General features: G+C 40.3%; 1 protein-coding gene across 2 annotated transcripts in view; it reads right to left on the bottom strand.

Moving 5' to 3' along the window:
* Positions 1-19,163, bottom strand: part of SPOCK1 (SPARC (osteonectin), cwcv and kazal like domains proteoglycan 1) — a 269,899-nt gene extending 250,736 nt beyond the window's left edge. The window contains exons 1-2 of one of the 2 annotated variants that reach the window (XM_051631488.1): positions 19,059-19,163; positions 18,547-18,714 (exon numbers count right to left, since the gene is read on the bottom strand). In XM_051631488.1, the coding sequence (XP_051487448.1) occupies positions 18,547-18,714 (168 nt within the window). In that variant the 5' untranslated portion in view covers positions 19,059-19,163. The other variant, XM_051631487.1, reaches the window with a different exon arrangement.
* Between the last annotated feature and the right edge of the window lie 1,179 nt (positions 19,164-20,342).

The raw sequence follows: 20,342 nt of genomic DNA, 5'->3' as shown, positions 1-20,342 counted from the left end.
ATTAATGATCTCCTGTCTAACAGAAAAATAGATGTCTTTAGCTAGGCTTTAAGCTTGCTGGAAAGATTGTGCTGTAGCTACACACCACTTTCTTAGGAACTCAAACTCTTTATTACTCTGGTATCTATGTACCACTAACTTAGAACTCCAAGTTTTTATGGACAAATGTTATCTTAAAACATTTGTTTAGCACCACATATTCATGGATATACCCAATCCTAACATACCAGGAGATTTCACCCATAAAAATGATACAACACAAGGAACTAATAATTGCAGCTCAGAGAAGGGGAAAAATACTGCAACCAACCAGCCACCAAAAAAACAACTAACAACAAAAAAAAAAACCTGAACAAAAAAAATTTAAAAGAGCACCAAAAAGTAACCACAGAAATGAGCTTAGGGTCAGCTATTGTACACATAGGAGAAAGAGGAATAGAAGGGAGGAATGAAAGCAGTGGTTCAGACAACTACCCAGAAGTGACACAGGAGAGTGACAGCAGAAGTGATGCCGTAGTCTATTCTGAACCTCCAGCTCTGCCAGATCACACAGCTCACTTCCCAAAGAGTAGGAACACCTATAGGACCACCAGGAACTGTCAGAAGTCAGTGTCACATGCTGTCATATGTTACCGAGTTGTCTCCAGGTGACTAGAAAGGTATATGAGCCCATTCCAACAGAAGAAAGGAATTCAAAAGCATATCAACAAAGTTTAGAAAGCACTACATCTCAGAAAGAAACCTTGCCTTGTTAATTAGGAATTAATAAGGAAAAAAGCATTAGATCATAAGAAAAGAGATGGAGAACAGCAACGACAAATACCCCATGAATCTGAGGGTCAAGTGTTAGATGTCAAGGTGATAGTGTGGCTCCAGAAACTACAGTGAATGACTTCAGGCAGCACACAGCTGGGGAGGAGAAAGTATTTGCACAGGCCAGGCATTCAGAGGGAAGGACAGCATGGAGGTCTGTGCGGAGCCTCATTGACCTTATGCACAAGTGCAAAAGAAATATTTCAGGATGTCAGATGCTCTGAGGTGGAAGATTTCTGTAAAGCTTTTTCAGCAACAGAGTTTATAGTCATTACCAAAACACATGGCTTCATTGTAATTTTCCATGTGAAAGGCTACCCTTCACTGGACAAGTGAGTCAAGTATAAAGATACTTCCAAGCAAATGACAGCTTTTTAGTTCATCTTTACATCCAACAATGACAGCTGTTTGCCTGACTCAGATGGATGATTCAACTGGTGTTGTCCTCCGAAAGGCAGTTTATTTTTAAGTATGCTTTGCTAAAAACATTTTGATGAGAAAGCCTTTAAAATGCTTTCCTTCCTTGAGAGCTGAGGGATAATCTATACTAGTAACAGCCTTTTCAGAAATACTAACTTAACCTTGTGTGAAGTAGAATATATCCCATCTGTTTTTTAGAGACACTTGTCTTGAATATAAAATGGTCCTCAAATAAGTAAATATCAGAGAACTAGTCACCATTAGGAAAAAATAAAAGGCATTTTATTGTTTTTACTCTCTCTAGTCCACACTTCAAAATGGAGGTAGGAAACATCCATTTTCCATTCTCAAAGACACTTCTATTAGCACATTAAAATCTGTATCTCCAGAAATCATGAAAGTGTGGCCTTGGTTATCACAGTCTATTATTTCAAAAGGAAATTGCAACATGTTATAAGGGATTCCCCCACAGCTTATCTCACTGCAAGTACAGTAAAGGAGCAAACAGAATACCAGTTATTTCTGAGAGGAAACTAAAACTGTACCATAGAATCATAAAAATATGTCTACTTCACTTGACAGCAAGGATAACAGTAACATAAACAGCTTTTTTTGCTCCCAAATATAACTTTGATGAGAAGAAGATTTTGGAGAATAAGGTAATTTTTTTCTAGAGATGACATCTTTATAAAATGTGCATGGAGATTCCTGAAACCTTTTTGAGGAAAAATATGAATGATTTTTCAGTGAGAATAAACAGTAAAACTTGCCCAAACAGTTTTTTATTTAGGGTTAAAATCCTACACCTGAGACAATAGATTGAAATAATTGCCTCTAAATGTGAATAATTTTAATACAAAAAATCTGCCAGAGCCATTTTTAATCTGAGTTGGTTGGTATGTTGTTTTAACCTCAGGTTTTTTTACCCTTAGAATCTCAGTAATAGATACACTAGTGCTTCATACAGTCAGAACTTCTAAAGTGCTCAAAAATGCCCATGGATCCTTTTCAGTCATGTATCTAGCACATTAGGATTCCTTTCCCAGAACAGCCATCCTACCCAACAGGGACAAGCAGAAAACCCAGTGCTCTTCTGAGATGAAATTGTCAGAAATGCCAAATGATTCAATGGCCTGGTCCACTTACATGCAGTCATACCCAGGCCAAGTACCAATGCTCTCTCAGGCACCAATCTAGGAGTCTTGCCAATTGTACTGGGATAAAAGCAGCATCAGCTGGATATTTTTTTGCTAAGTGAGGCTGGCCCTGCCTTTTTTTTTTTTTTTTTTTTTTTTTTTTTTTTTTTTTTCTTCACATATCCAAACTACAGTGATAACTCCCATTGCCTCACTTTTGAGAATTTAACATGAATTTTTGAAGACTGATCTAAGGTTTACCCCTGAAAAACAGCCTCTTTTTCTTATATTCAGTAGGATACAGACAAAACTTTAGAGTTTAAAACTCCATGTATTTTGCTTTGCTTTTCAGAAAGTGAAAGCTGAGAATAAAAATAAAACTGTTTATGTACGAAACGATGTGGCTGAAATGCAGGAGGAGGAGCTATTTCAGGAACACTCAGCTTTTGCTGTTTGCACACTGTGTTCATGTGAAAGCAAGAGACAACAGAAGCACCCTTAACTAAGCACAGAATTGAAATCAGGGTCAGATCTACAAGGAGTGATGAGCTGGAAGACGTGGACGAAAGGCTAGGTAGCTGCTGTGTTCTATGCAGGAATACAAAGGAAGTCTCTGTCCATCTCCTACCTGTGTGGTCTCTGCACACAGGCCCCAGTAAAAAGGATTTGCAGTACTCAGAAATGGTAAGCAGAGAGAGGCCCAGCAGTGCTGCTGACATATGTAAATGAGGTGGGAGGAGAAAGATCTGTATTATCACAGCAGGGTGTAAATGGTTCATGGTTTGAGTTAACACTGCATTTGCTTTGCCAGAAAGCTCAGGCAACCATTCTTCCAAATCAGATATTCATTCAATAAACAATGTTTTGAAACAAAAGTGAGCAACAACTTGCATTTTTCCTTTCCCCAGAAATATATATTCCCTAGGCAGCAACTGAAAATTTGCTTTATTAAATTCCTTTCTATTTTCCCTCCTGTCATTCCCCCAAATTGTTGATAATGAGCTGCTTACTCCTTGTTGTTTGATTGCAAGTGGTTTTCTATAACACCACACCAGCTGTATTTTTCACATTTTACTGCTGGGTAGAGTAACTTAACAATCCTTTTAAAAATAACAAGTCAGGTCTCAAACTCTGTACCTCCTTGTGGTATGTTCCTCCTGTTTTCTCAAAGTATCTGCAGCTAGTCAAGAAACAGTTCTAAGGACTACTTTGCCATTAGTTCTGGGAGAGTGGGTTAGGTAGTCTTCATTTCTTCCTCAGTTTTTTGCACACTCACACTAGTGCGAGCTGTAAGCTATCCTGAAAGGAACAATTCTGCAACTTAGCAGATAATGGTAAACCCTGTCATTGCAGGGAATGCTGTGGAATTCTTCAGCTTCTCAAGGCAGTTGAAGTTGCAAGGGTCACAGCTGCAGTAACTGGGTGATGACTCATTCTTTCTTGCTATTCCATATTTCAGCAGTTAAGAAACATCTGCTTCTGAAGCCATGAGCATTCAATTAAGAGTCATATATGTGAAGTTCAGGAAAAACTATGAGAAAAGGCATCTTAAAATAATCACCAACTCAACTCCAAAGATGAGGGATCCAGTAGGACTCTTCTGGGCAAAGTTCCTATGACTCATGAACTTGCTGGCTCAAGTGGTTAAAATAAGCTAAACAATTTTTGAAAACTCCTGGTCAAGGAATTGTTTCTGGCTAAAGTTTGAAATAGGTCAGACTTAGTTTTGTCATGGGATGTCTGAAATTATATTAGTTTTGTACCTCTTGTAGCTGAGTACTAAGATGACAAAAATGCTGTTACCTAAGAACATTATGGTGGTGACTGTTTTAATAATCTCTAAATTGAAAATATTTCATTAAATACTAAATTGAAAATACTTCAGCTAACTTAGAAAAGTCTATTCCTGAACGTGAGAAGTCAAATGCTGTGCTAGTGTTGTTCTCTCAATAAACTTAGCTGAATTTTCTTCCTATTCTGAGCAAAACACTCCTAACAGCAGGAGCCTACTGAGAAGGCATAGAGATTGTCAACAAAAAACCAGACCCCATATTGACACAGATTTTAATTTACTTCTTTTACTGACCACATCAATTGGTGATTAAGATTATTTGTATTATAAAATTTGTTTTGGTCAGCAGTGCTTGCAAAGGTGACAGTCTCCAGTGAGCTGGCTTCTGCATGATCAAGTATTTCTACCCAAAGATAGAAATACATTAAGATCTAAATACATTCAAGAATTTAAAAACCTCTCAATTGAACTGAATATGGACAAACAATTAAGTTAATCTGGTCAATGAAGAAACTGGCACAGTCTGAAATTTTAGTTTTCATACTGGAAAACTTTTGAGCCAGTTTTGAATGAAAATTGGAAATTAGAAAGATGTCTGGGCAAACACAAAACTACATATTTATTCTGTGAATTACTTATTGTGAGAAGATACAGGGAGTTTATGAAGAAAAAAGAAAACACAGTTCACAACATATTTAAATTTACAGTTCAGCGTAGGGAGAAAAATAGGAGCTATCAAAGATCATTTCACTAGCTATTAGATACTGCCCCAAATACTCCATACATAGAGGGAACAGAGGGAATGGCACCACTGTTTCCACAAGAAATATTTTATATCTGTATTCAGAGTCTTCAGGGAGAAAAAGTGATATAAAGTAGTTTCACAGACTACAGACTAAAAGAATACCCAATTCACTGTGACTTGAAGGTAAAAACAGGTCATCTCACAGAGTCAAACATCTCAACATGGGCTCATTTACCCTTAAAGAAAAGAAAAAAAAAAAAAGAAAGAAAGAAAAAAAAAAGAAAAAAGTGATCTTGACTGGATTGGATGGTTGCAATAACCTTTTGGATAGAGTATACCACTTTTTTTACTTATTGATGAAAAACATATTTAGAGATTTTTTCTCTTTAGTAACCTTCCATTTTCCTCCTTGCTCCTGCCTCTCCTTAAGATTAAATAATCTGAAAGTTTTTAATTTGAGGAATGGAATCACACGACTAATAAATCTGCCTTTACATTTGAGATCTCCTCATTCTGAACATTACCTCATATGAATCTCAGTGATTGTTCCTGCAGGGCTACCACTGCTTTCTAAAAAGATTACATGGGCCAAAAAAACCTACTTTGTTTTGCCCTCTGGCTTTCTATGTGAAACAAGTGTCACAGTGAAATGCTGACAAAATCCTCTCATGTTTTCTAGCTTTTAAAAGCCACAGCACAATACTGATGTTGGAATATATATATGGGGGGGGGGATGTGGTCAGTTTTGCTATTTTTTTTTAAAGCTACAGTACAATACTTTCCAAGATTTGAGCAGAGAACAGCTCCCTTCTACACAGAAATAAGGATGGGGAAAGGATAAATGGACAGTTTGTTACATTCACCCTATATATGAAAGCACACAACAGGTTGCAGCTCTGCAGGACTGGAATTCATCCTTGTGCAGCATGAGACACTAGCATCCAGGAGACATTTTTAAAGATTAGATGTTTTCCACACTCTATATATATCCTATACACTGGATTGCCAAGTGTTACAAATTATTTTCCTATGGTACACTGTATTAGAACACTATTCAAGGGAGCAAACTGATGCCTAAATAAGCTTGCAGCAGTGCATGAGTGCTCAGTGGATGCTCTGTTTTAAACCAAGCTTTTGCCATCTGTTCCTCTGCTAATTATGAATGCTACAGATATCCACAACTACATGGCATGGAAAAAAAAAGTTATGAAAGCACTTGTATTCTTTCTACAATGCACCTTTGTTGTTTATCTCAAAAGAAAAGCAATACCACCCACCACACAAGTCTCACAGCAGGAAGACCACGTAAGGGCAGATGTTTATAGCTTCTCACCTGGCAATAAGCCAGCAGTGATTGCTTGAGAGTCCAAAACGTATTGTGTGTAGTCAGGAAGAGAATCTTTATAACTGTGCCCAGAATCACACACGTTTCTTAAGTGGGTGTGGGTTACCAGGAGCTTTATTCACAAGAACAGCCACTGCGCAGGTCAGGGTCCTGCGGGATACTGCTCAGCAGCTAACTTCCAATTGTATACTCTCTGGATTCTTTCCCGCTCTCCTTGTCCTCTAACTCTAACACCATCATCAACCTACCATTTTGGAATCCACTCTGAAGCAGAACATGGCTTTCCTTATCTACCTCCTTCCTGTTCTGTGTGTTTATAAATTCATTACGTAGGTACACGGACGCATGTCATGTTCTTCATTTCCTCTTTCTGCCAGGCTTTTTATATGAGGAGAGATCTCTGGGCTTCAGAAAAGATTGTTCCAACCATGATTTCTCACCTAACAGAGAATATCTCCATCTGCTAAATGATCTAGCTCTTATTTGCCTCAGACACAGACTGTATATTTGGGAAATATTTGCTGTTAGTTTCTTGGTTTTGTTTTTTGGTGGTTTTATTTTTTTCATTTGCTTGCACCTGTAATTTCTCTTTTTAAGGAATGACTGAGAAAAACGTATTTATTCCATCACTGCAGTTTCAGCTTTAAAAGCTTCAGCTTTAAAATTAGCCACGAGCAAAGGCTTCAGCTTAGTATCTCATTCTGTATCTACATATCTCCTTATTGAGTTCAAATTTTATAGACCATCCTGCATCCTTCTGGTTGGAACACATCAACTGCACCACCCCTGATATATCAAGAATGGTATTTCAATAATGGATGCAGGTTTCAAATTTGCTTCCTGTTAGCAGATTTTTCATTGCTAATGAAAACTACAGCCACGCTGGGCACATGCCACATCTCTATTTGTACATTGCCCTGCTGTAATAGAATGTTACTCCCTCTTGATAACGTAAGGCCATATTCTACCACCAAACCATGGATGGAGTATCACAACTGAAACTATTGCTAGGGTTCTGCAGTTACTTTAAAAAAACCTGATAGCAGAATATGGTCCATAAGAAGTCGCTTGGATTTTTTTCCTTTACATACAGAGACGGGGCTATGTGTGATGGCAAAAGCTTCTTTAGAAGTCAGAGTTTCAGTATATTTTAAAATTGTTTATATTATCTTTTATGAAAGCTCAAAAATTGTCCATTTACACCCACTAAAGTTTCTTGTACTTATGTTCAGTCATATTTTCTCCTTTGCAAATCATTGCACCTGGATAGGAAATGCCTACTCACCATCTCTAACAGAACTACTTCTGGGCATAAATTTTATGTTTCGTCTTAGACTATAAGAAGTTCATTACAAGCTACAAAATCTTAATCATTTTAGCGTTTATTAAGACAAGATGCATGCATAATTCACTAAGCACCTCTTCATGAGAAAAGTCAATGACTTTGTATAGAGAAAAAGAGACTAGATATAAAAACAGACATTTGTGTCACATAACAAACACCATTTCAGTCCATCTTGCATCTTATTCCAATGAAAACAAACCATTAAACAACTTTTTATATCCAACTTAACTTTGTTATATAGCCATGAGGAGATTAATAAACTTGTGGCCACTAATCTGAATTACTGTACAGCTCCTCATGAGTGAATATATCTGGTTTAACAGTTTTCTTAATCCTGTAGAACTGTGATTATATGCATAACTGACATTTCTGCAATATTTTTCCTGTGTATGTTTATTCTAATTAAATTTCTTTTTGGATGCTGTTCTGAGTGAACCATAATGTAGAGATTGATGGCTGTGTTTAAGACAGACAATGCTGTATTTAAATTACTGATTATTCCATGCCTATGGATATCCTTACTGAAGGCAGCACTCCTGTGTTCTTTTAAGTGAAAACATACATTTTTTTGGCCATATGAAGCAAGTTTTTAAAAGATTGGTAGACTGAAAATTCTAAGTCATCAGTTTCACCAGATATAGTTTAATATTGAAACAAAACAAGTTTTGCATCATATCTCTCTTTTAACAGGAAATACCCAGCCCCCTTCAGTAAGATATCAAACTAGAATTGTGCCTACCTAGCATTACATGATCATACAAATGCTTAGCTAGCATCAAAAAGATTGGTTACCCTGGCTTCACTTAGAAAAAACAAACCAAACAAAACACATGACAAAATCTATGCCTTACATACCTTGAGTGAAGCTTATGTTAACAAACAAGAAATGAATCTGAGCCAATAAACACTGCTGTCAGATACTGGCATATATATCAAAGGAAGAATACAGACCTGTTAAGCTTTGTCTTTCTGTATTCTATCACAGTGCATAGCTCAGAAGTGGAGCACTGTCCTGGGACTTCCTTTGACATAAATTTTGTCATCAGATCTGGCATTAGCTTGATGAATAACTCTGAACTAGCTTTATCCTCTGCTTCCACACCTATCTAGTTTAGCTGTACATCTCCGTATGCCTAACCACACAGGGAGGTGCTTTGAGAAGCAGCAAAGTGTCCCGGAACGCTGACAGGGACGAGAGGAGCCTGCACGTGTTCAGCCCTGGACAGCTCCTCTCAGGCCGGGCTCCCGGGGCGGGTGCAGCCCTGGACAGCTCCGAGCAGGCCGGGCTCCCGGGGCGGGTGCAGCCCTGGACAGCTCCGAGCAGGCCGGGCTCCCGGGGCCGGTGCAGCCCTGGACAGCTCCGAGCAGGCCGGGCTCCACTCGGCAGGGCCGGGCGCTCTGCGCGTCCTGCCGCGGAAGAACACGGTGACCACAGCTCCCGAAAGAGCAAGAAGGCCCAGTGCTTACAGTATAGGAGGAATTGACTCATACACAAATACCGAAAGACTAACAGAGTTGTCCTAGAAATAAGTGTTCTAAGTACAGCAGCTTCCTGATAGCTAACAAAAAGTGACAGGCTTCTGAATTATCTAAAATTGATTTTTAGTAATATTTGCCAATCACAATAAAATTCTACCAAGTACCTCAACATCCCTAGACCACACAGAAGCAGTACTCTAAATTTAAACAATGTTTTCCACTCACTTCCTTGAACAAACAACAACCATATTTCTTCTTAATCACGTAACTAAAATTTTCAGCATCTCTCCCATTTTATTCTCCCAGTCTCCCAGTTCCAGTGACTCCAGTGGCCTCTACCTCGATACTCTGTTCAGGTTCAAGCTGCCTAACTGCTGCAACTTGAAGGCAGAGAGGACAATGTACAACCACTAGAAGACAGTGCTAAAGTGAACCTCTGGATAGGCAATGGAACTGAGGGAAGAACAAAGATCTCCAAGCTAAGATGCATGTTAAAACTATTCACAGAATATGCTGTGAAATTTCAAATGAAATTGTATACACAGCTGAATTGCCTGATTAGGCAGAGTCAAAATAGCCTGCAGACAGACAAGTATCACTACCTCTATCAATCCCAGTATACAGAGTTCAGTTATCAGCCATAATATCTTGAAACCTTTTTTGAAAACCAATCTGAATAGTTACACTAAAAGTAATTTTTAATAAAGCATTTTTCTATCTGTTCGGGAGAAAGCAATCAGTGAAGTGGATTTATGACACTAAGTTAATTAAGAGGACAGCTAAGATCACAGAATTGATTGATGCCCCTTGTACCTCTTTAATGAGAATGATTTTCTGTTACCCTGGATTACAAACCAAGTTATAGAAGTAACAGATAATGACCAATCTACTGCCTGTCAAAACCTCTCTTCAGTTGCTTAGCAATTTATCTGTAAACTGAATTTTGAATCATATCTCAGCTTTGAAGCTCATTAGACATTAGATGTTCAGCCCAAATGTGCAATTCTATTTTAGCTGCCAACCTGCAACAGCAAATCCACCAAGGATAACTGCTGCAGTTATCTGCCTGATGACAGACTACTTCATGAGTTAAGACTTGCTAGCTTAGCAGCAGTAAGACCCAAAGCTGAAACAGGGAAGTGTTGGAAGTAGAGAAATTCACACTGAAGACAGCAGCATTACCTTAACTTCACTCTGCTTCAACTCCATGTTCTTGTTTTGTTTGGAATCTATAAAAAGTGTACTTTGTAGACTGTAGATATTTGATTTTCAGATAGTTTGATTCTTCCAGGGACTTCAAGTGAGTTGCTACCATTTGTATTGGCCAGACACCTGATCTTTCAGCCTTTTCTAATTACAGAATGTCCTCCAAAAAACAGAAAGAACTGTTTAATCTAACTGGTCTTTCATGTAGAGTTGTTCTTTGTCTAGGAGAACAGGGAGATGAGGTGTATGAGAATCAGACTTGGGCCTCAACTAACATCTTCGAGAATTTGTTCATCAGCTTCAAAATAAAGAGGACTTCACTACAGCTTTTTTGGATGAATCTAATTTTTCATTAAACAAGGAAAAAATAATCAAACAGCCCTTGAATAAACAGATGTTATCTAAAAGAAGAGACTTGGCATACCCTCTATATAACATGTTATCTCCACTTCCCTCATGAAATCCTGCCTCTTGTAAAAGCAGCCCTGTTGCTCCACCCCAAATTCAGCACCGACTGAAATGACACATTTCCAGCTTTCTGGTTAAAACCATATACATAAAGCAAACAGTTAAAAATATCTGAGGCAAAACAAAAAAAGCAATAATCTTCCTGATGTTCAAAACATAGTATCATAACTAAACTTTAACTCTTGGCACTTGAGAATCATGAGCCTGATTTTCTCAACCGTAATTCTGGACAATTTAACTGAAGTTAAACTAGTATTAATTACCCATGGATACCTCGGCTTGATGACAGTGGTCACAGTAACAGACATCAGAACTAAGCCTCCTATGACTATTTTCAATTCACCCATTTTATATTACACTAAGATGGTTTGACATGATGAATAGTTACTCTAGAAGCCTATAAAACATATTAGTGAAAACTTCAAGTCTACAGAACTGCATGGCAGGGATATGATTTGTGACTGCAGCCTGCTGAATATTCCTGTGAGGAAAATATTCCAGACGTAATTTGAAACATTCAATGCAGAAACTAACACTATTTTTCTACTGACCTATTTAGCTTTGGAGTCTCCAGCAATTCCAAGGGAAGCTGGATAAGTCAGTTAATTACAAAAAAGCTGGCTCTCTGTACCTTCCAAGTTAATTATTCTGACATAAATGCCGTTATGTTTCCCCTTGTCCATTGCAGAAGGGAAGTATCAAGTTTGAGAAGGGCATTTTCAGTAAGCATATCTCTTCTGTTTGTAAGAAGCTGATTAAGAATTACATTTGCACAGATCCAGTCCCATGATTTGCAAGTTTTGGGAAGTACATCTCAGTTGTACTTTTCAACCACATTTATATTCCAGCCTAGTCCTTCTGTTGAGTAAAGACTGTCCAGAGAAACAACCTATGCTAGGAGTGTCTGGATAGACATACAAAGCACATTTCAACTCTGTTGTACTTCAGTCCAGATCCATTGAAATACATACACACAATCTTCACTTTCAATTAAATCTCAAGAGGGGCCTGGAATCTCCTGGGAAGCAAGCCTGAGATGCCTGTGTCCCATCATATAACCCAGTCACTTCACTGGGTATATCCATTACCTAGCTAGTAAGTATTCTTGTGTGCTGTCACCTTCCTTATGACCATCTTCTCTGCAAAATAATTAGCAGGGCGTGGATGGTTTCTCCAGGAGTACTGATCACTGAATCACAGAAAAACCTGTGCTTACATTTGAGGTGAAGAAAGTAGAAAATATGATGTTTTGGTAATAAATTGTTGGCAGAAAAATACTTTGTTCTGTTTGTAGATCTAAAGACAATATAGAAAAAGAAAACATCCCAAACTAAGTATCTTCCCCTTAGCATATAGTGTATCAGGTGGTATCTTGAAATTGGTTGAGTCCTTGATAGTGAGATCACATTGAAGGCATGTACCTGGCAGGGAAGAGATGGCTGAAAGAAATCAGCCTACACAAATGGACTGTTAGCTCAAAAATCCCAAAGGATCACAGGATTTTTGGGTACGGCAAATCAGGTTCTACCACGCTAGAAGCTGTATGGACAGGGAGCAAGACAACTATCCACTGGCTGGATGGCCATGCCCAGAGAGTTGTGGTAAACAGAGCCAAATCTAATTGGTGACCAGTCACTGGTGATGTCCCTCAGAGCTCAGTTTCGGAACCACTCTTGTTCAATATCTTTATCAATGATCTGGATGAGGGGATAGAGTGCACCCTCTGTAAGTTTGCAGATGACACAAAATTGGGTGGAAGTGTTGCTCTGCTTGAAGGTAGAGAGGATCTACAGAGGGACCTGGACAGGCTGGATTGATGGGCTGAGGCCAATGGTATGAGGTTCAATACACCAGGTGCTGGGTCCTGCATTTTGGTCACAACAAGCCCAGGCAATGCTTCTGGCTTAGGGAACAGCGGCTGAGTCACCATCCTTGGAATTATTCAAGAAACATATAGATGTGGCACTTCAGGGCATACTCCAGTGGCCAAGGTTGTGGGGGTTTTTGTGGGTGTTTTTTTTATGAAGTGTGCATGGTTTTTTGTGTTTCTTGGGGTGTTTTTTGTGTTGGTTATTGGACTTGGTGATCTCAGAGGTCCTTTACAACCATGGAGATTCTGTGATCTGCAAGGGGCTTTAAACCTAGTGAACAGGACATGCGATATAAAATTCCAAGGCCTCTAGAATCCTAAAATCCAGGTTATTTTATTACAGTTTCCTACATCATCATCTTTTTTTGTTAACATACAAGCTAACAAGTTGAAACTGAAGTGCTCATTAAGATAACTCTTTAAAACATAACTGTGGGTGGAGTAATAACCTTATTCCTAAATTCAGGAATGAAGTTATTTTTGTCACCAACTACCCACTTATTTCTTTATCTCAACTTCACACAAGGCAGCTTTTGCTGAAGCTAATCTACTTTTACACAATCAGCTCTGCGTGACTAAGCTACCAGTATATTATTTTAAAACAGGCTCTTTTCCCTTTTGATACTGGGAGGCCTTTGGCTCACCAACTCCATAAAAAATTCTCTCTCAAATTTCAGTGATCAGAAGTGCTCACAATATAATCAAGTATTCTTTCCTACAGATTGTATAATTTTATTTCTTCAACAGAATCAGAAATCTATAATTTTATGCATTCCTACAATATATTTGCTCTCCTCAGAGTAGCGTTACTTTTGTTACTTAGGATAACTTTGCCAATCAATAAAAGCACATAGGTTTTCCCTCTCATCTCTTTCAAGCTGAGCTGCCAGGACCCAGAATAAATTCATGTTAGCTCTCAATTCCATGACCTTCTAGTTTGTACTTTTAAATTTCATTTCATTTCTATTACTCGAGTTCTCAAGGTCTTCCAATTCTGCTTGCTTGATATTCCAACCCTTCTCAATACTGGTAATGTTTTCCAACTCTCTGCTATCCGGTTTCACTATCATACAATCAGAGAAAGGTAAGTGCAACAAGGAGAAAAGCAGTGCAGAAGTGTGAAGGGCCAGCCCAAATTCCAACAGTTCTTCAGTGGCAAAGCTGGAACAATACAGGTGCCCCAGTTCCTAGCCCTGTATTTGCTTTATCACCTAACACTGTGCTTCTGATAAGGTGTGAGGAGGAGCTCATAGGCTCAGAAAGGTGATGTGCATGAATAACTGACAAAATAATCCCTTCAGTGGATTTTATCCAGTATGGCAGTCTATGACCAACCTGGGGAATCTAATATCTAATATCATATAACTATTCGTACTCCTGATAGTTGTATGTAACTATTTACCCACAACATGTCTGAGAAATGTATACACTCAAATGACGACATTTCATGCCTTGCCTCTTAGGCTTGCACAGCCTCAAAACATCTCCAGGCATCTTGTGCATGGGGGTTTTAACATGATAGCCTGAACTGAAACTCTGTAAGCAATGAAATTTAGAGAAATAGCTTAGTTAATGCTCAGAACGTGGTCTGGCAGCCTGCCATGCAAAAACATGCACTGAAACCAGAGTTCATGGCAAGATTCTTAGCTTTCAACTTCCTAGAAATTCCTTGTGTGTTTTATACTAGATCTTCTAAGTTCATTTAACTTTTTTCGTCCTTTTTGCAGTTTAATCCATAGCTAGCTGAACTTACTACCTTTTTATATATAAACATTAATAATGTAATAGAGATAACTCCAAGAAGTAATAGAATTAGTCTGTTCATACAATTTTGATTAAAGACAGGCCTAACACTAAGAGGACACTTACTCTTCTGTGCCAAGCTTCTGTGAACACAACGAGATGCTGCAGTGTGATGTGTTACAACATGTATGGCGAGTCACATAACAAATGCTTTCTAAGACTCATAAGAATTCACTTCACACTCAGGTGTTGAACTCAGGCTCAAGCTTCTCTTAAGCCACAAGCTATCTATGGATTTGATTGAACGAGCAAGGCCTTCATAGTTGTTTTCATAATATCAAAAGGTCTAATTTGAGTCTCCTATCCCAGATGCCTGCTTTTCCAAGCTTCAAAACTGTACAAATGAAATAGCTGCAGCTCCTTCCCACAGACTCCAGCTTGCTTACTTTATTCTTTTTCTAGAAATAATTATATTGATTTAGTTTTTATGTTTTAAATACCTACTAAACTAGACCTAGTCAGTTACTTAAGTATGTATCAAGCCACATTCAATATATAGATTAGGTGAATAAGAAACTCCATATTACTAAAGATTCTGAGCTCTTTCTTTTTTTCAGCTTCAACACACAGTTAGGAGGAAAAAGAAATACTGTTATCTCCAGCTATAAAGTGGGACTCAAGACAGAGCCAAGATTTTGTCATTGGTCATACAGAAAGCCAATTGCAGACAAGGAAAAAGGAGTGGAAGACAGGAATATCAAGTTCAGATCATAAAGACAGGTTATTAATGCATCAGACATTCCACCATTATTGATACTGGAGAGTTGGGCAATACACAACATGTGCTTCACAACAGATCAGTTATATTGGTCTTATTATTCATTTATAGGCTGTGCTTACTTATAAAAATGTACCACTTGACTGTTTTACAGTATGTGATCACTTAATGCAAAATATTGTGTTATGAAGTATTGTTTTAACCAGCTCCTTTGAGGCCTTTTGAAAATGTTGACAGGTAATCATTTCACACAATTAAATTCAGTCAGACTTACAAATTTAGCTGGATTATGTGGATGTAACATAAGATTTCAAATGAGATATACTTCTGTGGTCTCTTTTCACAGAAGAGTGATGTCTACTGGGCCATTAAATGTAACTACCAAGCTGTCTTTGCCCAAAAGAAATATGTGTAATACTAATAAAAAAAACAATCAATAGCTGTCTTCTCAAATCAAGCCATATTGAACCATAGCTCAACACACTGACCAACCTAATGATTTTGAAAAGAATAACTGAAAAAGTTGAAAGAAGCCCAATTTAAAATTTTATATTAAATTATAAATAATCCTTTTTAAAAAAACAGCCCGTACTACATTATGACAGATTGATATGCACATCTGTCTGCACAGATGTTTGTGTTGCATGCACGTACAGTTTAAAGAGGCCACATCCAGAGCAATCCAACCTCAGCTCCGTATGTGCAGTGTGTCTCCTACTGCACATAAACACAGAGTTATGTAAATATTTGAGCAAATTTATTTATGTAACATGACATAAAATTCAGAAAGCTACTATAAGTAATTATGATAATTATTGCAGTATAGGTTCTGCTGATTTACAGAGCATGAACTAGGCCTTCTGCTCTGTAATATTACAATCTAAGACTCAAGAAGGTACTAACTGAAACACCACTCCTATACTCCAGCCTTCTGAGCAAAGCCCACATCAAAAATCTCATCTAAGTAATTGTGGATGTTTAGTTACAGTTGGAAACAAAGGGAAGATGTGAAGATTGTTTCCCTACAGTTCAACAATTCTGAATGACATGCTAATCTACCCCATACACAGCAGTTATTACTGTTATGCTGCATCTCACCAGGTATTTTTTTTTCACAGATGTTGTAACAATCTATCCCCGACAACACAGCCATGAAGGACCAGGTTTCCTCCAATGCCATCTATGCATGCAGGCAGCATCCTGTAGGTACTATATCTACTGCACTGGCAGCAACTCCACCTATGTGTGTCTTCATCTGTGGACACAAGACCTCTCCCAGAAGATGATGAGGCAGTACTCACTTTGGTTGAAGACAAGCTCTTAAGAGCTTAACTACATACACAAGCTTTTTATATATTCTTTTTTTGTAAAACACTTGGTATGAGGTGATTAGTAGTCTCTGTTAATAAGCCACATAAAATGTTTTAAGGATAATCATAGACATTTGTAACATGCTAGTTCTGAAGTAATTAAATAGAACCATTTTGACAGCTTGGTAGAAAGACACATAAACTTTACATGAACTTTATACTATTTGCTTTTGCTTGGCAGAGTGTTGGTTAGGAGGTTTTTCCCATAAAATTATTCTACCTGGGGAAGAGAGTTTTGAGGCTTTACAGTTTCTGTTAGCATTTTCAGAAAGTCTAAGAAAGCATTTTCACATGTGAAACCTTAAAACATGAAAGAAGCAATCTTCACAAACCTCTTCCACAGGAAGAAGAATAATTTCTCTGACAATTGTACTTGTGGGACTGGGGAAAGGGCATAAGAATAAAAGTTGTAAGCACTACAGGCATAAAAAACCCCCCCACAAACAGTATAAAATGAGGTAAGGACATTCACCTTCAAGTTCAGTTAATGCAAGGTTGCAGTTTGGAAGGAGACTGTTGAAAGATGTCCCTTGCTATAATTCTGTCCCTAGCCAAAAGTGGTTTTGCATTAATTTGAATGAAGGATTGACAATTTACCATTTTCAAACAATGCCAAATTCTCACATCAAGCTGGATGTAGAAATTAACAAGCAAAATCCTTGAGCTGTGTTCCTCAGGAGGCTAAACCAGATATTAACAATGATTGCCTCAGAGCCTGGTAAAAACCTGCGAATCCATATTAACTGTAGCAGCCCCTCGTTAAAATAGTAGTTACAGGGCAAGCATAGGCTTTTCTGGGCACCAATCATATGAGAAGTTCATCAGTCCCAGTAGGTGGATGTCATCACAGAGGCTGTACGAAAATACACATTCTGACATATCATTTGATACCATTGTTAAGGCCATGCTTTGTTATATTGAGATTCAGAGCACCACGATCTCTCAGACACAGAGATGACTACAACCACAGAAACACAAAGAGAGAATAAGCCAGGCAGACCTCACATTTCACTGCAATACTTCGGCTTCCTCTTTGCAAAGTAAGATACAGTGTTAAGACCACAGAGACAGACACATAGTATCAAAGTTTAGCTTGTTAGTATCTCATGAAGCACCAGGGATTCCTAAACAAAAACAGTCTTACAGAATAGTACTAGCAGAACTGATAGCCAGCTCTGCTCTTCCCTTTCCTGGAGTCACACTGCAGCCACAGCTCACAAATCCTCCACAGTAAGGAACACTTAACCTCAATGTGCTCACGATCAACATTAACAGTAACATTTCCCTCACCCAGCCTTGGGCAGGCTGAAGCCAGGTTTTCTATGTGCACTTCAAGGAAGCTTGTCAGCTCATAGACAACAGAAGCAAAAGGAGCTCATTGAAGATAACGTTTACCATAAACGTTGCATTTCCCTTTCTCCTGTCATTGACATGCAATTAGAGTCAAACTAGGGGAACTGAAGAATTAATTTTAAGCTTAATTGTTTGTTTTTGTACAGAGACGTGTCATAACACATATTGAAGTTACCCCTGCTTTCCAAACTGAAAAAAACATTGAGTTAAAGCATTACTTGTTCCAACCCTTATACCAGAGTCAAAGATCTCCATAAGCAGAACTGACAATAAAATGTTTTCCACCAAATCTGCAGGCGAAAAAAGCTTCACTCTTTACCACCTTGTGGCATGAACTGGTAAATATTCCCTTCTTAGACACACACCGTTCCATCATTTTACAGCTAACTAGCTTGTTAGGCAGCAAACCCAGAAACTTTGCTCCAAGTTCCTCCCCAAGGGAAAACTGAAGATGACCCATTCAGCCAGGCTGACACCAAGGCCAAGCTGCCCTGACCGAAGGGGCAACCAAGAATGCCAGGACTGCTTGCCCAGCTTTCAAACAGCTCTGAACACCCTTCATACAAGCAGCAACCCAAGCTGCACCTCTCATCTACTCATACTGAAAAGCCAGCAGCCACCCATGGAAAGGATGTGACTGTCAAATGAAACAAGAAGCAAGCAGTAAATTAAGAAGTACTTACATCCCGGAATTTGTTCCAGTATTTGTCTTTATCATATTGCGAAACGGTGCTCAGCCATTTGTCGTTGTCCAGGAAATTGCCATGATTGCTGTTAGTCGTGATGATTTCAGGATGCCGGCTCTCCACTTGCAGGAAGCACCAGGCAGCGATTACCAGAACCCCCGACATCTGCAAGGAGAGGAGAGGAGGGCAGCGGAGGGGAGCGGAGGCGCGGGGGCAGCTTTCCCAGGAGAGGAAGTTGGAGGGGACCCGCGCTGGGGCTCGTTTCTCCTGGCTCCCCTAACCAACTTCTGGGCGCGGAGCTTCCCAGTCCGCTGGAACCCCCCCCTGCCCGCCCAGCATGGAGGGGAGGGAACAGCGGCAGCAATCACGGTAAAACAGGTCACCTGGGGCCGGACATGAGACAGGAGCCGGGGCACAACGCAGCGTTACGGAACCCCAGATAAAGCTTCCCCGGGAGCAGCCAGCGCCGGCCACGAGAAGTTTGGATGCCAGGGCAGAGAAGCCCCTACCTCCAGCCGGGGCTCCCAGAACCGTGCGCGCCGCCTCCTCCTCCTCCTCCTCTCCTCTGAGCGGCTGCCACGGCTCGGACGCGGAGCCCCGAGTCGGCGCCGGCAGCGGCTCCGGCTGCGTGTGGCGGGGGCGCGCGCGGCAGCGGGGCGGGCGCCGGCCGGGGCCGAGCTCTGGCGCCCTCTGCCGGCCGAGCGGCGGCGGCGGCGGGAGCGGCGCCCGCCCCAGGGGAAGGGCGCGGCCGGGGGAGGCCGGCCCAACGGCCGCCGCTCGTGCGCCCAACGGCGGGAGGGAGGGCTGGGCTGGGCTGGGCTCCTCAGGGACGTCGGCAACGAAGCCACGGAATCATAGGGTGGCTTGGGTTGGAAAAGGCCGTCAAGAGAGTCAAGCCCAGCTGTTAACCCGGCACTGCCGAGGCCGCCACCAAGCCGTGTCGCTCAGCACCATGTCTACATGGCCTTTTAGATCCCCCCAGGGGTGGGGACTCCACCCCTGCCCTAGGCAGCCTCTGTCAGGTCCTGACAACCCTTTTGGGGAAGAAATTCTTCCTGTTCTCCAGTCTAAACCTCCCCTGTCACAACTCGGGGCCATTTCCTCTTGTTCTGTCACTTGTTGCTTGAGAGAAGAGACCCCCCCTCACCCCAACCTCCTCTCAGGCAGTTGCAGAGAGTGAGGTCTCCCCTGGGTCTCCTTGTCTCCAGGCTGAACACCCCCAGCTCCCCCAGCTGCTCCTCCTCAGACGTGTGCTCCAGACCCCACCCCAGCTCCATTGCCCTTCTCTGGACACGCTCCAGCCCCTCAATGTCCTTCTTGTTGTGAGGGGCCCAAAACTGAACACAGGATTTGAGGTGCATGTGTACCGGTGCTAAGCACAGGTAAATAAGTCTTCACTATTGCAGAAGTCTGAAGGTTACAGAGCCATAAAACTGGCTTTAAAAACAGAAATAACCCAACAAACACCAGCTTTTATAAGCCCTAGGTAGGATATGACTGGATTGAGCAATGGTTTCACAGTTTACAGAAGTTATAACGTTTCAAATGCATGGAAGTAATTCCAGGTTTCCTAATGTCTTCTGACAAGGAACTTTCCTCCCTTGGTGAACACAACCCACACTGTGAAGAGCTTCCTCTTCCCACAGCAGGTAAACTGCCCAAGCCTTCAGAAAGGTGTAGGGAAAAGCCATCTTCCATTTTTTAAAATGGGGAAAATGGTAGATGAGGGGAGGGAGCTTCATACTGGTGTAGAAACTTGGGTGAAAGGAGGAGACCTTCTCCAGCAAGAGAGG

This window comes from Apus apus, chromosome 13 (assembly GCF_020740795.1).
Source record: "Apus apus isolate bApuApu2 chromosome 13, bApuApu2.pri.cur, whole genome shotgun sequence".
Classification (NCBI taxonomy): domain Eukaryota; kingdom Metazoa; phylum Chordata; class Aves; order Apodiformes; family Apodidae; genus Apus; species Apus apus.
This window is presented reverse-complemented; position numbering and strand designations above follow the sequence as displayed.